This window comes from Malus sylvestris, chromosome 8 (assembly GCF_916048215.2).
Source record: "Malus sylvestris chromosome 8, drMalSylv7.2, whole genome shotgun sequence".
NCBI lineage: Eukaryota > Viridiplantae > Streptophyta > Magnoliopsida > Rosales > Rosaceae > Malus > Malus sylvestris.
The window spans coordinates 957,156-973,338 of NC_062267.1; the positions used below are offsets into that span (position 1 = coordinate 957,156).

Sequence of the window (16,183 nt, forward strand, 5' to 3'; positions counted from 1 at the left end):
TGTGAGGATCTGTGAATCGTGTTCGTTAATCGTACATTATGCGATCCGTTTTCATCAGATATTGTTTGTGTTCAATTTTAAATAAAATTAAAATGATTTATGACCACATAATGTATGATAAACAGACACAATTTACGAATCTCCATAATCCTCGATTCCATGATGTATTTTAACTTTAAACAACTGGGTTATCGACATTTCTCGCAATTTGATTGGTTCTCCATGTATATTTGTCATTATGAGGTTGAGCTTCGTTCTAGAATCTAGAGTCCTCGACCCATGGGGCATCCTACTCACCATGAATAGATAGCAACTCGGACAACTTCTGATCTTTCTAGAGGTTTATTTGGTACTGCTTTTTTTATTAACGCAACAATAACGTCATCAATATGAGAATATCATTGATTACTAGCTCTTATGATTCGAATGCACGTCAAGTTACGTTTTGGCATCTCCCATTAGAGATGGTCTAAGCAAATCTACAAGACTAAAAACATTTGTCAAACGATTAAAGCTAACGGTTCTTCCAACCCAAAAAACATAAAAACAAACAAACCGTAATGAAGCTTTAGGAACATCTTTAGATCCAGACCGTTGAGATTTGACAAGTATTATTATCATTCGTCAAACGGCAAACAAGTTAGATATTTGGACCCTATGAGCCCAACTGGGTCAACCACATCAGGCCAAGCCCATCAACAGCTTCATCGACCACCAGTGTAGTATCTTCTAGTCAAGTTTGTTACATTTCATCTTTTCTCTCTCTCTCTCTCTCTCTCTCTCTCTCTCTCTCTCTCTCTCTCTCTATCTAGTTAGTATCTTCTAGTCAAGTTTGTTACATTTCTTTTTTTTTCCCTCTCTCTCTCTAGTGTAGTATCTTCTAGTCAAGTTTGTTCCATTTCATCTCTTTTTTTTTCCCTCTCTCTCTCTAGTGTAGTACCTTCTAGTCAAGTTTGTTACATTTCATCTTTTTTTTTTCCTCTCTCTCTCTCTCTATATGGTGTAGTATCTTCTAGTCAAGTTTGTTACATTTCATCTTCTTTTTTTCCTCTCTCTCTCTCTCTCTCAAGCTTGTTTGAAATTATTTTTACAATAATAAGTGAACCCTTTTTAATTATGTTTTGTAAAAAATATTAAAAATTGGAAAATTTTATTTGGATCTCGTTATCTTATCTTTACACCAAACTAACAAGTTTTATCCAACTTCCTTCCAATTTTACCCTTAAATAAATAAGAATGAGAAAATAAAAGAAAATAAACATTGGTGTTTTTATCTATACGCCTCATAACTCCAAAACTAACACACCAGTGCACTCCTCCATTATTTCCGACAAAACTTACCCTAATAATAGTAAAATATTCTCTCGATTTCATCAACTGGTCAGCTTGCTACAAACCCTTGTTAGCCCTCATTTATAATTTAAGCGTAGGTTTTTAGCATATATGTTTGTTTGAACCATGGTCTAAAATATCCATAATATCCCTATATTTCCATCGAAATTTCCGTGTTTTTGGACTACAAATATTTTTTTGGGCTACCGATATTTCCGATATCATCGATATTTTAGACCTTGCTAAGTCACTCATGTATCTTACCATGCAATGTATAAAGTGTAAAATATTGTACTAATTCATTATATATAAATGATTATGGTGTGTTTAAACTTCTTTCATTAATTATTACATATTTTCTACACTCACAATGTTTGCCAGCTCGCTATATAATCAACTTAAATTAGTTATATCTATCATGCAATGCATTTCCTTCCAATTTTTTGTGATAAACTAATAGATAATTGACTAAATAAACATCATGCAAAGTTTCAATAAAAATTTCCAAGTTTTTCTTACAATTTCTGTGGTTTTTATTCAATTTTTATTGATATCGATAATATCCCGATATTTCCATCGAAATTTCCGTGTTTTTGGATTACCGATATTTCTGATATCATCAATATTTTATACCTTGGTTTGAACCATTATCTAGGAGTTGGCTACTTGCATAAATTATTAAAACTAACAAGTCAGCTTGCTAGCTATCTCTTCTAAATAGACACTGACATGGAAGCTTTTTCCTTATATTGCAGGAATTTGTTTTATCCACTAAAATTATAATTAAGGGCCGCTAAGGCTTTTCATGCAACAAGGTTCCCAGCAAGCTTACTTGTATCAGAACTCAGAAGAATATTTTGTTGTCATTTCGATCACTCTAGAACTAAACATTAAAATACTTAACAGAGAGCTTGAAATACACATTCACTAACCATTGTACATCACATTTATGTACTCTTGAAGATCCCTCCACTGCCGAGTTGTCTTTGAGGGGTCGGGGATACTTAACGGGGATCCTCGTACATGGTGAATAATCAAATTCTAACTGAAATGAAATCTTTAGGATAAGTCAATGCATTGTAGGAGGACTCAATGAAAGGACATGAATTCAAATCCTGAATTTTCGAATTAAAAGAGATATTGAGAGACATCGAGAATGCACAATTTGTAAGGACAGTGGCTTCTTAATCGTAAAGTATTTGCACAAATAGTGATATTAAATGAGAGGTGTCTTACACTTTGATAGGAGGAATAGTAGTTTGATCAGGGCTTTCAAATCAAAGTCATATAGATACGTGGGAAGAAGGCTTGCTGCGGAGACATGGATTGCTACAAAAGAGATGACAGATCATTCTCCACCACTGTACTTCTTCTAACCCTCATGCCCAGGGGAAAATATCCAAATCCAAATTACAAAGCATATATAATAATCAATACATACCTCATTATCTAAACATTATACGTAGAATATAAGAAGCATTACAAGAAAGTGTTCAACTTACAAACCGTTGTATCATAGCACGTATAAATTCTAATGAAGCATACAAAGTAAATAATACAAACCATTATTTCATAGCATATATACCATTATTTCATAGCATATATAGTATAGGGGGTACGGAAATTCTCCTCAATACTCGTTCCGTAGTCTATTTTGTGGATCTTGGAAATTCTCCTCAATACTTGTTCCGTAGTCTATTTTGTGGATCTTTGGTTTTTTTTTTTTTTTCCTTCTTTGAGATATGAGAGAAATGGTTGGTTTAGTGATTTCAAATTGGAAGCGTTGGCTAAAGGGTTGATTTTGTTCAAGAAGTGGAGGGATGAGGATTTATCTAAGAATTTTAGTGATGAAGATGCTTTTAGATTAGTTGGAATCTCTTTTAATCATGCATGAGAGAATTATTAAAGGTTTGAATCATGCATGAGAGAATTATTAAAGGTTTGAGGTAATGACAACCAGTAATAAGTTATATGACCTGTGCAGAATAAATGTTCTAACTCCTCAATACTAATGACAAATTTAAGGTAATGACAGCCAGTAATAAGTTTAGTTGGAATCTTTCTTCATCATGCATGCCAGATTTATTATTGGAAATTCTAACTACTTGATACTTTATTATTGGAAATTCTAACTACTCGATACTCTTTGAGTTCCCTAGTCTATTTTAAGGATCGTGAATGAACTCTTTGTAGAGAATTGTTTTTTTTTTCCTTTCTTTGAAATGGGAGAGAAATGGTTGGTTTAATGATTTCAAATTAGAAGCGTTGGCCAAATGTTTGGTTTTGTGCGATAAGTGGAGGGATGGGAGGCTTAGAAGGCTTTATATAAGAACGTTAGTGAAGAGGTTGCTTTTAATTTAGTTCTTCCACAAACCCAACTAAACTAAATGCAACATCTTCACTAACATTCTTATATAAAGCCCTCCATCCCTCTACTTCTTGCATAGAGCCAACCTTTTGGCTAAGGCTTCCAATTTAAAATTACTAAACCAAACATTTCTCTCCTATTTCAAACAAAGAAACAAAATAAACAACCATTCAAGATCCACAAAATAAACTGGAGAACTCAAAGAGTATTGAGGAGTTAGAATTTCCAATAATAAATGTCATACATGATGAAGATAGATTAACTTATTACTGGTTGTTATTACCTTCAATCTGTCATTCAAATAGTATTGAGGAGTCAAATAGTATTGAGAAGTTAGAAAATTTCTTCTGCATGGTTCATATAGCTTATTATTGACTGTCATTACCTTAAACCTTTAATAATTCTTCTCATGCATGATGAAGAGAGATTCCAACTAAACTAAATGCAATCTCTTCACTAACATTTTTATATAAAACCCCCCATCCCCTTCTTGCACAAACCAAGCCAACACTTCCAATTTGAAATCACCAAACCAAACATTTCTCACCCACTAAACCAACCATTTCTAATCCAAGATAAGATAACTGGTCCAAATAAAATTTCTCTTAAAAATATTTCCATAGTTATAAAAATGGCTTTCAAATACTTTCATGTAAAAATAATATCAAATCGATTTTTAACACTTACAGCAACAAAACACTTAAGAATAGAAGTACTTTTTACAGAAACAAGATGAGCATAATTATATGTAAACTCGACTCTAGGCTCATTGATCTTAAACTGGAGATGAATCATCTTCGATTACAATTTACAATCATATGTTTCTTGCGAAGAAGCTACATTAGGGTTCTTGACCAAGAAATTAAAATTTCCCGCAATTCATTTAAAAAAAATAAAAAATAAGAAGGATAAAGGCACTCAGAATGAAAAGGACTAAAATTATTAGTCATCGATATATGAACCTCATACCACTACTATAATTACTCCTCATCGTGCCTCTTCAATGTACAAAAATAATAAATAAATAAAAACTCAAAGATTTCATAGTTTAAAAGTACATTAATCTAAATATTAACTTCACAAGCAAAAGCAATGGCGGGTTAAAGTAATTAATTTTAATTTCTCAACGAAATCAAAGCGAAAATGTAAGACGAATTCATACAAAAATTAGAAGAAAAAAAAATTACAGGTTTAGAAACCATCAGAAGCAAAGGATCGTTTCAGCTTCGACACCGAGTCTCAGACGACCGTCGTGAGATGATTAATCCAAATTCATCACCTGATTTCCTACTAATTTTCCACAAATACTAATTAAAGAGAAAAAAGAAAAGAAAAGACAGAATGGGGAAGAAGGGGAGAGAGGCTCTGGAGTTTTCGGTTGGAGAAGCGGAGGCCGCGGCGAGACGATTTAAAGGACGGAGACTGAGACTTTATTAGGGTTTTCATACTTTCGCCTTGCCGGTTTTGCCCTTTTTTTGGATCTGGACTCGCAATTCTGTCCTTACTGGGCTGGTTTAGTATAGGATTATAATGTGGCATGATTCTCGGCCGCACACAAATGAGTGATTGAGATTTAATTAAATCTTATTTGAATAAATTTCAACCACTCATTAGTGTCTTTTAATGCTTAGGTAGATGTCAATGAACTTTTTTATTTTATCTGAACAAACGATATTGTTTACAATAATAAGAGATAATAGCCTTAACTTTGTAATGAGCTAGTAATAATGTAGTTCAAATTCGTCTATAGTGAGAATCAAATATAAGGCATTTCACTTACAAGTGAAAATGAATATCACTAAATTGTAATATTAAGTGGCACATTGCACAAAAGAATTGTAGCTCAATTTAAGAGTATGTATTAGGCACTTGAGATTCTAAGTTCGATTTTCCCTGATAATTTTATTTTCTATTCACCCAAATGACACTTGTATATATAAAGAAGGGGTTTTTAGCTTAAATGGTATCTAAGATTGTCATAACTCCTCACTTTGATCTCTGAGATTTAAAATTGATATATGTGGTCCCTTAGATTGCCACTGTCAATTATTTTGGTTATTATGTGAAATATTTTCTCTAAATGAAGAAACCACCAATTTAAAAGGAGTTGATTTGACAAAAATACCTTTAATTTAACGAAGATTTATCACAAAAGAACTAAAATGATTGACGGTGGGAAATTTCAGGACCACTTCCATCAACTTTAAATTTTAGAGACCAAAATGAGACTTATGCTAATTTTAAAGACCATTTTTGAATTAAAAAAATTAAAAAATTATACATAACATTTGACCAAGCTCATAAAACCAACGGCTAGATGAAGCCCACTTAGGCCATCTCTAACTGAATGAGGGTCAAATGACTCCCTTTAGCCTTATAACCTTGCAAAAAATTATATTTTAATGAACGATGCTAGACTATATTTTATACCATCTTCAACGAGGGGAGCCAAAAGGCTATAGGCCAAACATAATCATTTGACAAAAAATCATCTCCAACCGAGAGGGCCAAAGGGCCATAGGCCAAACATAATTTATTATTTTAATTAAATTAAACTACCATATTAAAATAATATTTTCGGACATATTTTGAGTACCAGTTGTCACCAAATGAATAAGCCTCCAGATTTCTTATCTTTATATAATCTCAAAAACTTTTTGGATAGGATTTCGAGTAACATGTGTTGTTAACGTGAGTAAATCTTCAGATTTCTTATCTTTATGTAATCTCAATAATTTTTAAGATAGGATTTATAGTGACATGTGTCGCTAAAGTGAGTAACTTTCCAGATTTCTTATCTTTATGTAATTTAAATAATTTTTCGGATAGGATTTCGAGTGCCATGTGTCTAGATGTAATTGGTTGTGCAAAATTTAGATAGGATTTTTATGTACGTGGCACTTTTTATCTTCAGCTTTCAATGGTGTAGGTATTTATAGGAACAAAAAATTAGATTTGTTTTTTTAACTTTGTCCAAAAAAAAAAAAAAAAATCAAATTCCAACCGTAATCTGCCAACAGCATGATGTTAACTAGCCATTGCTAGCTGGCGTCATGTTGATGCTAGGTAGTTGTTGGCATTAAAATGGGTTGAGCTGTAGGGCTAGCAAAATGTCAAGCTTGATATTATGGCGCTTGAGGGCTGGTTGGAAATGGCCAGCCCGCTAGCCTGATTTGGGGGTTTGGGCCCAATGAAGCCCACAAGTCCTTTGGCCTAGCCCTCGATTAGAGATGGTTTTTGTGTTATTTCAAACAATTTTTAGCTCTATGATCCTTTGGATAGATCGGTTGGAGATGGTCTTACATGACGATTTCTTGGGCCAAAGGCACGAGTTAATAGGAGGCAGATTCTCTGCCCTCACACTTTCTGCCTTCTTGTTTTGTGTGATCACTGTTAAGCCACGTCCATATTTTATATTATCTTTTTATAGAGATAATAAGATAAAAATAAATAGTAATATAAAATATTGACGTGACTTAATCGTGAATCGTGATCACGTAAAGTGGAAGGCATGGAGGCCACGGAAGTGGGAGGGCAGCCTCCGGGTTAATAATGCTGCACTGTACGGCGCCGTTTAGCTCTCCCCTTCTCTATGATTCAGTTCAGGTGATGGATTTCACTTCCACAAAATCCAATTCTCAGTCTCATCGCTCTGCGACCACCATGTCGTCGGAGAGTGTTCCGCCGCTCGTCGCCGCCCAGCTCAACTACCTCCTTACTCACTTCCCTCTCGTCGTCAAGGTAATGCCTCCCAAACCCAACGTCTCCGCTTCATTTCCAATTTTGCAAAAACAAATTGCGGAGAAAATTTAACTCCAAAATTTCATTTCATTTCATTCATCCCCGACGGTAATAGTTTACTGAGGCATTTTCTTGGAATCCAAAACAATCTAGGGTTCGTGGGTTTTCATTTGTTGCATGATCTGCCGATTTCTCTGAGCTGCTGTACACTCTAGGGTTTTGTCAAAAGATTTCTTTAGGACATTTTACATGATCAATTTTGCTTTGCAGATTGAGAACAAGTGGTCTGGCAGCAAGTACTACCCGGGATTTCTCGACCGGTTCACCTTAGTCATTTCCTACTGTCTAGACGTTATCAAATGTGAGTGGATTGTTGTAATAGGTAGTTTCATGTAGTACTGATTGTTTTCGATTGCTAAGAATGTGGGGGGTTTTGATTTGTTGTAGGGGATGTTGTATTTGATTCGGAGTCTCCGTTCTCTGCACCCGATGTTATATTCGGACCGGATGATGAGAAATTTCCGCAGTTTCTTGTATCGCGCGATGAAGGAGAAGGGGACTCAAAGTTTCACATGAAGTGTTTGAGTGATTGGAACAGCAGAGACCCGACACAGCTTATGCTTCTCATTCATGAACTGAGGTGATGGATTTTTCGATTGTACATTTTCTTTGGAGTTTTGTATTTCTTTTGGGAATAGTGTAGCTAACCAGTCTCATAATTTTCAATGAAATACTGTTGTTCTATTTTAAAGGGATCAATACATGTCCTACCAGAAGAAGCGTGTTGCAGAAGTTGATGACGACAGGTTGAAGTTTGAAATTAGCACAATTGTTGCTCGAGAGGTAATATTTCAAACAACCATGAGAAATTCAAAAATAAAACTCTTTGTATATTACTAGACGTCTGTTTGCGTGTGAGGGATGAACTAGGAGGAACATTTTCATGAATATCTAATGTAATGAAATATTTCTTAGCTATTAAATCCTTACACTTTGCTTCAGGGCATTGAGATGCAGATGAGTTCCGGAGTTGACAAGGTATTTATGATTGGGTAAAAAACATGTTCAACTTTTGTTATTGGCTCTAATGAAAGATCAGTGTTGAATAGAACTTGGCTGTGTAGCTTCTGATTATAAATGTGGTCCTTATGCCTCTGAATTTTAGTGTAGCCAGAGGAGGTCAAATTTGCAGTTCCTCTATTGGACATGAACATAAATAAGATGGTGCCTGTGTACCCCTGGAGACATCAACAGAAGATATACTTGCAGGTTGAGATTCTCTTTCCCTCTGTCTTCCCCCACCCCCCCCCCCCCCAGTTTTAATTCTTTTTCCCCCATTTTTTAATTTTCTTCCAGGACATCATATTCAATGATGTGTATTTTGGGCTGTGCAGATTGTATATCCTGTTGAGAAAAAATATGTTTCCACTCCATCAGCTCCTCGCTTGAAACTAGTGTCTACCTCAGAGTTGAAGACTCTATTTTCCATTGATGAAGTCAAACTTCCTCCATGGTTGAATGGAATGTATGTCTAAGTCCTCTGAATTATAAATTCTTAGTCCTTTATACTCTACTATTATTGGTTCGTTATGGGTTTTTTTTTTCTTTCTTACTCTTGAAAGGTGCATGGCTGAATATCTTCCCCATCTTGAAGAATCCCTTGAGAAACAGGTCAGCTGCATTTGAGTTTATATTTTGCACTTTCACGTACAAAATATTTCATATTTGTAAGAATATATTGTCTTGTTACTAAGGTTTTGGAGGCAGTCTCCTTGGTTGATGTTAGAAGGCGCTTTATCGAGGCATTAGCCGTTCAGTTTGGAAGACCAGTGGAAGCTGATTCGGTAGGCATCCTAGGCATGTATTTCTCTGTGCGAAGTTCTTGAAACATTAAGACTAATTGTTCATATCTAATTGGGCAGGTCTTATGCAGAAAGGCAACGTTCCTTGCCGCTTCTGGAGTTTTCACGTTCCTGGTATATATGGTCATCACTGTATCATCTTTGTATGGAATATTCCTTTAAGCTAAAGCATGTGCTGGGTCATTGATTAAGAATTAAGAACTCATTTGATCTATAATATTTTGTTTCTACCTTTCTTATAAGCTTTTTGACTAATCTAGCAGTAATTCACGTGGATTCCGTGTCGTTTATTGCTGTCAATAGCAAGAGTTTTACATTCTATTTTGTTATTGCGCATTATCTGGTGGTACTTTTGTTCTATTTCAGTTGTTTTATGTCTACAGTTGGGTACTACACTCTAGTTAATCTTCCCCTTTCAAGCGACCAAGCTTCTGATCGTTTTGTTTTGTATAGGTTCATGTTTCGGTTTCAACTCAGTTTCCAAAGCAAAGGCCTTCTTTGACGCTTCAAAGTTCACAGGCAAGGATAATTATCCGAATCTATGCATTAATGATTACAGCAAAACTAAACCATATATATGGCTAGTTCATCACGAATATCTGCTGCACACGTGCAGTTTGTTTCGATTATTGTCTTCATATACATGTTTTCTAGTTGAAATGAAACTCTTGATTGACGGGGTTATATTCTCGTAATGATGTAGCATTTCAACCACCAAGGTGTGCCGATCAAGTCACTTCCTCTAACGGAATTTCCTTGGAGCCCTAGATGGGAATTACCTCATATGGCCGAGCGAATTTGGTGAGTTCCTTTGTAAATTCTTATCACACTCATTCACCACTTTTGCATCTGAACAATATCACTGACGGGGATCACTTTTCAGCGACTATTTGACAGACGAGGCTGTGGACTTAAAGAAGCACTGCAACGAGCCTCCACCGCAGCACTAGGGTGTCATAGATCGCCGCGGTTAATGTTCAGTATCATCGTCTCCGTTACCAATCGAATCATGTAAATTTTTGTAATCGCTTTGAACTCTTTTGGTTCTTGGGCATGAGCTTGGATGGGAAAATAGTCACTTGTGTTAGTAACTGAGAAATGGAGCGATGATTACTCTAATCTGGTAATCTTTGCCGTCTCAGATCAAGATCTAGTAAGAGTCCAAATGCTTCAAAATACTAAAATATTTTGTCAGGATCTGAGACGGGTATATTGGAAATGAGGTATTCGCCGATTTACCAGTTTTTCCTGAGCTTTAATTTTAGCTGATTACTCGCCTGAACTTTTATAATTGCCTACTTTTTCCAGTGTTAGATTTTAGAAAATTTCATGCATCTTAGTTACGTGCACGGCACATGGAAATTGACTAAAGATCTGAATCGGGGATGTAATTGAAATTGTTGGATTTGGATCCCAGCACATGGATTTTCAGACTCCACAATTATTTTAATCAATGTAAAAAAATTATAATCATTTGTCGGATTGTCAATGTATATCTTGCGAAAAGATCACATATGGATAGAAAAGGATCCTCGCTGAATCATTTTTCTAGAGATCCTAGGAATTCTGCAATCGTGATCGTTCATTGTACATCGTGAGATCAGTTTTTGTTAGGTACTATTTATATTTAATTTTAAATTTTAAAATTTGAAATGATTTCTGACCACACGATGTATGATGAACGATCACGATCGTGAAAAAGAATCCGGCGAGAATCCTTTTTCCATGTGGATTATGGAGGACAATGATTGAGCCGTCTGAGCAGTTTCTCTGATCACACAACAAAATAGAGAAATTGGTAGCACTGAAGCGCATGGGTGCAATGGTGCATTAGTGTACCCTCGCTAGTATACGATAATTATTAAATTCTCAAAAGAAATACAAAAAGACAAAAAGATACTAAAATTTCGAGTGTTTTTTTTTTGTACAATGCGCTATACACTACTCAACTAGACATTTAAATTTAGAGGTGTAGTCAAATGAGAATTTTAAAGGATTTTAAAAGACTTTAGAATCATGGTGTAGTCAACTAGGATTTTAAAAGATTTTTAAAGAATTCATTCAAATACAGGGGTAGTCAATTAAAGGATTTTAAAAGACTTTAGAATCTTGACGTAGTCAACTGAGATTTTAAAGGATTTTTATAGAGTCCATGCAAATCTATAGGTATTCAAAAATTCATAGATTTTGAAGGATTTCTTTTAATAAGAGATTTTGTAGGATTCGATAAGGGATTATAAACATAACAAAATCCTACCTCCACCCTTAGGATTTCTTTTCAACCCCCTCGCTCTTTCTCTCTCTCTCTCTCCATTATGCAACTTGAACTTTCTTTCTCACTCTCCATTTTCTTTCAAACATAGAACCTACCAACCTGATTTCTTTTCATGTTCATCTGTCACCGTCCCAGTTGCAAACTTGAATTTTTTGAATTTTACAATATTTTTTGAATTTTTTATTTCCTTTATTTTGGACTGTGTAATAGTATTTCTTGTAATGCTTTGATGAGAAGTGTTAATAGCTACTAGCAGTTCTTGTAATGATTATGCGTTCTATCTGAATGTGTTAATTTTTTACCATGTTAATTGAACTCTTGGAAATTACTACTAAGAATCTTATTGCCAATTCAAGCTTTATGTTCTTTTTCGTGTAATCATGTTAGTGTAAGGGTGCAAGCATCTTCCAAAGCCTATTTATATTGGTAACTGTACTTAGACTGAATAACACATCATGAACTAATCAATTGTTAGCGAAAAAGGGTTAATTTTGAGACATTTGATTTAAGAAGCACTACTTGTTTTGATTAGTTAAAATTATTTATCGTAAAGAAATCACAATTCAAATGAGAAAGGGAAAGAAAAGACATATTTGATTGGTTTATATTTTCATATCAATATACATATGCTTATATCTTTTTTAGATTGTGCACTGAGAAAAAAATTTATGTTGCATGAGTCAAAAAAGAAATCCTTAGAAAGTCCATTAAAATCATCTAAAATCCAAATTGACTACATTCCCTTAAATGTTTTAAATAAAACCATCTTATATGACGGATCATACTGTTTAACAACATAATGCATGTACATCAATAAAGGGCCTCGAGTTTTTAGTGGCCCAGTCCGAAAAATTAAAATGAGGTCCTTTCCAGCACATTAGCATTAAATATTTACATATTTTTAAAAATATATATGTACACTAACATATGTTAAAATACATTTGGGCCGTCCTGCATGGTCGACCTTTTCGCCCTTGTTCGGAAACAACAAAACAATTTTCTGGTCCGGCCAAACACAGTCCAATGACAGTAAAAAGCAAACGGAAAAAGGAAATCAACGGATTAAATCTCGCTTTTCTCAATGATACGGTCGATTTCAACGGACTAAAGCTCGTTATCAACGGTTAAATTCTAACACCGTTTCCCGCGGGAAAACTTTTTGGCGGGCGGGTGGGATCACCGAATTAACGTGCGCACGCACCCCATGCCAGCCAGAGCGACGGAGTGAAGGAAGAGAGAGAAAGTTGTTGGTTTGTTCTTAATCTCTCTCTCTCTCTCTCTGTCTGGCTGTCACACACACAGCAACCAACGGATTAATTGATTTAAAAAATATCCCACCGCCCATTATTTACCTTCCTAACCTCCGATTCTCTCTCCTCCCTTTCCCCTTCATAACACCGACTTCGGATACACTCTCTTCCTCTGTCTTCGTATCTCTCCCTCCTCTCGCCGTTCCTCCCAAAAGCCCTTGTAATCGCAGCAGCAGATCTCGCTTCATTTCCGGTACCTCCGTCGCGACAATGAGAGAGATCCTGCACATCCAGGGAGGGCAATGCGGCAACCAGATCGGCTCCAAGTTCTGGGAGGTCATCTGCGACGAGCACGGCGTTGACCCCACGGGAAGGTACCGAGGAGACGCCGGTTCCGATCTCCAGCTCGAGAGGATCAACGTCTACTACAATGAGGCCTCCGGCGGGAGGTACGTCCCCCGCGCCGTCCTCATGGATCTTGAGCCCGGTACCATGGACAGCATCCGATCCGGCCCCTTCGGCCAGATCTTCCGCCCTGACAACTTCGTCTTCGGCCAGTCCGGCGCCGGCAATAATTGGGCGAAGGGACATTATACCGAAGGTGCCGAGTTGATCGATTCCGTTCTCGATGTTGTTCGCAAGGAGGCAGAGAATTGTGATTGCCTTCAAGGTAAAATTTCTTTGAATTTCGACATGAATTATGAAATGAAAATGCTCCTCGATCGGATTTGAATTTCTGCTACATTGAATGTATTGATGCTTGAATGATTATTCAGTTGATTACTGTTTCTGTTGCTCTATGAGTTCGTCGTTAAAGATTTGATAATCCGATTTCGAAATGCTTCTGAATCGGAATTGATTTTCTGCGAGATTATAAACATTCATGCTTGAAGATTCAGTTGATTACCGTTTTCATTAGCGTTGTTAATTACATATTTAACAATAACTTCTTTGCAAAGTACGGTCGTCAGATCCTTCATCCAAAACTCTGATCTTGTCCTTTACTTTTTGTTTGGTTGTGGATCTGATATATTCATCGTCAGCTTTCCTAGCACCGCCATGTGGTTAACTGTACTACTACTTGCATATATATTATATATGCATATAATTTGTCTTTATATGGCTGATTTTGCTTGTGGTCCCCCTTGTTTTTTGTTCTTTAGTGGAGACGGATGAGGAATCTGTTTACTTTTTTTTTGCATGATTGTGATTTCCCAACAGTCAATATGTTACCACACCGACGTTGTGCTTGGTTTTTTGGATTGAGATTCGGATCTCTGTATTCCAGATCCGCGGACCTCTGTATTCTAAGTTCGCGGACGGAGAGATTTGAGCCACTTAATTTCAATCATAAGGTTCTTATTAACCCATCCCACTAGCCCGATTCACAAAAACTAAAAACAATTGAGCTCTCTTGAACAGTCCATATCTCTCGGTCCTTGGATTGCAGACACAAAGGTCCAGAGTAGATCTCATTCCGGTTGTTTTAGCAAATTAACTATTGCAATAAATCTGAGATGGCAGTAAGAAAAATTTCAACCCTTTTCTGTAACATGCTTAATTGTTTGAGGATTAGTGATTTGTATTTACATGGGAACATTTAGCTTATATTCGTTTGGGTTATAGGGACTTATATCATTGATTTGTTATCGTGAGGATCTGTGGTTGTATGTTGGATCCTTGTTCGTATAAAATCTTTAAACCTCACTTGCCCACTTCCATTTTTGTTTAATATGCTGATTGACATCGTTTGGGAGCAGCCTCTCCATAAATGAGGGTAAGGCTAGCCGACATTCACCTCTCCCAGACCCTGCGTAAAGCGGGAGCCTTGTGCACTGGGTACGACCTTTATGCTGATTGACATCGTCTGTTTTTATACGGGGCAGGTTTTCAGGTGTGCCACTCTCTCGGAGGAGGAACTGGTTCTGGAATGGGAACCCTTCTCATATCAAAGATCAGAGAGGAATACCCTGATAGGATGATGCTCACATTCTCCGTTTTCCCTTCACCGAAGGTCTCAGATACCGTTGTGGAACCATACAATGCCACTCTTTCGGTGCACCAGCTGGTTGAGAACGCCGATGAATGCATGGTTCTTGACAACGAGGCACTTTATGATATTTGCTTCAGGACCCTAAAGCTCAGCACCCCAAGCTGTGAGTGACAATCTAATTCTTTTGAATAATGTTGCAAGTAACACAAGTAGTCTTATAGCACCCGGTTCTAGTTTTACTTAATTGTATATCTGTTTGCAGTTGGTGACCTGAACCATTTGATATCCGCAACCATGAGCGGTGTGACATGCTGCCTAAGGTTCCCTGGACAGTTGAATTCAGACCTCCGGAAGCTGGCCGTGAATCTCATTCCATTTCCACGTCTTCACTTCTTCATGGTTGGGTTTGCCCCTCTCACCTCTCGTGGATCCCAGCAGTACATCTCCCTTACCGTGCCGGAGCTGACTCAGCAAATGTGGGATGCCAAGAACATGATGTGCGCTGCTGACCCTCGCCATGGACGTTACCTGACAGCCTCAGCTATGTTCAGGGGGAAGATGAGCACCAAAGAGGTGGACGAACAGATGATCAATGTGCAGAACAAGAACTCGTCCTACTTCGTTGAGTGGATCCCTCACAATGTGAAGTCAAGCGTGTGCGATATTCCTCCCAAGGGTTTGAAAATGGCATCTACCTTTGTTGGTAACTCTACATCAATCCAGGAGATGTTCAGGAGAGTGAGCGAGCAGTTCACAGCCATGTTCCGGCGCAAGGCCTTTTTGCATTGGTACACCGGTGAAGGCATGGACGAGATGGAGTTCACCGAAGCAGAGAGCAACATGAATGATTTGGTTGCCGAGTACCAGCAATACCAAGATGCAACCGTGGAGGATGAGGGCGAGTACGAGGAGGAAGGTGCAGAAGAGAATTACGAGGACTAGAACATGCCGGCAATCACAAATCAGGACCGGAAGAAAGGTTTGACATGGAAGGGGGCGTCCCTTATTGCTTGCTTGTGTACTTACATGGTAAAATCTGCTTTTTTGCTTTTATCATTTTTTTTGTATTTGCTTGTGGATTATTGTCTCGGCTAATCACGCAAGATTATCACCTTGCTGGATTAAGTTACAATTAGTAAATCATCTTGTAAGACGATGTTGTGTGATTGTTCTTTTCCAAGTATGGAATAAAATGTCATTTTTGCCAATCCTTGATTATTTTTTCCAAATTGCGTTATTTTTAAAACTCGATTTTGATTTTATTTTGTTCGGAAAACTATAAAATTGCCACACCGTCAAGTTCGATATTTGCTCCACTTTGACGGGATGCAAGATTGATTGATAGAAATGGGTATAATTATT

The 16,183-nt window shown here is 36.8% G+C and overlaps 2 protein-coding genes, 1 long non-coding RNA gene and 2 other non-coding genes across 5 annotated transcripts; 2 read left to right on the forward strand and 3 right to left on the reverse strand.

Moving 5' to 3' along the window:
* Nucleotides 1–2,176: 2,176 nt before the first annotated feature.
* LOC126632604 (uncharacterized) lies at nucleotides 2,177–5,180 on the reverse strand. Its single transcript, XR_007626777.1, has 2 exons — nucleotides 2,569–5,180; nucleotides 2,177–2,377 (listed from the first exon to the last, which is right to left on the reverse strand). It is a non-coding gene; the product is annotated as an uncharacterized LOC126632604 (long non-coding RNA).
* On the reverse strand, nucleotides 4,612–4,700 carry LOC126633648 (small nucleolar RNA Z162). The gene has a single exon (XR_007627127.1). It is a non-coding gene; the product is annotated as a small nucleolar RNA Z162 (small nucleolar RNA).
* On the reverse strand, nucleotides 4,897–4,986 carry LOC126633647 (small nucleolar RNA Z161/Z228). The gene has a single exon (XR_007627126.1). It is a non-coding gene; the product is annotated as a small nucleolar RNA Z161/Z228 (small nucleolar RNA).
* A 2,024-nt stretch (nucleotides 5,181–7,204) lies between the features above and the next one.
* On the forward strand, nucleotides 7,205–10,547 carry LOC126633385 (uncharacterized). The gene is made up of 13 exons (XM_050303969.1): nucleotides 7,205–7,441; nucleotides 7,712–7,802; nucleotides 7,889–8,081; nucleotides 8,194–8,284; nucleotides 8,444–8,479; nucleotides 8,612–8,710; nucleotides 8,836–8,966; nucleotides 9,064–9,112; nucleotides 9,196–9,285; nucleotides 9,364–9,417; nucleotides 9,757–9,822; nucleotides 10,007–10,104; nucleotides 10,187–10,547. The coding sequence occupies exons 1-13, from the start codon at nucleotides 7,253–7,255 to the stop codon at nucleotides 10,251–10,253; spliced, it is 1,254 nt and encodes a 417-aa protein (XP_050159926.1). The 5' UTR covers nucleotides 7,205–7,252; the 3' UTR covers nucleotides 10,254–10,547.
* Nucleotides 10,548–12,784: 2,237 nt separating this feature from the next.
* LOC126632196 (tubulin beta chain-like) lies at nucleotides 12,785–16,029 on the forward strand. Its single transcript, XM_050302486.1, has 3 exons — nucleotides 12,785–13,498; nucleotides 14,715–14,984; nucleotides 15,084–16,029. The coding sequence occupies exons 1-3, from the start codon at nucleotides 13,099–13,101 to the stop codon at nucleotides 15,761–15,763; spliced, it is 1,350 nt and encodes a 449-aa protein (XP_050158443.1). The 5' UTR covers nucleotides 12,785–13,098; the 3' UTR covers nucleotides 15,764–16,029.
* Nucleotides 16,030–16,183: the final 154 nt, after the last annotated feature.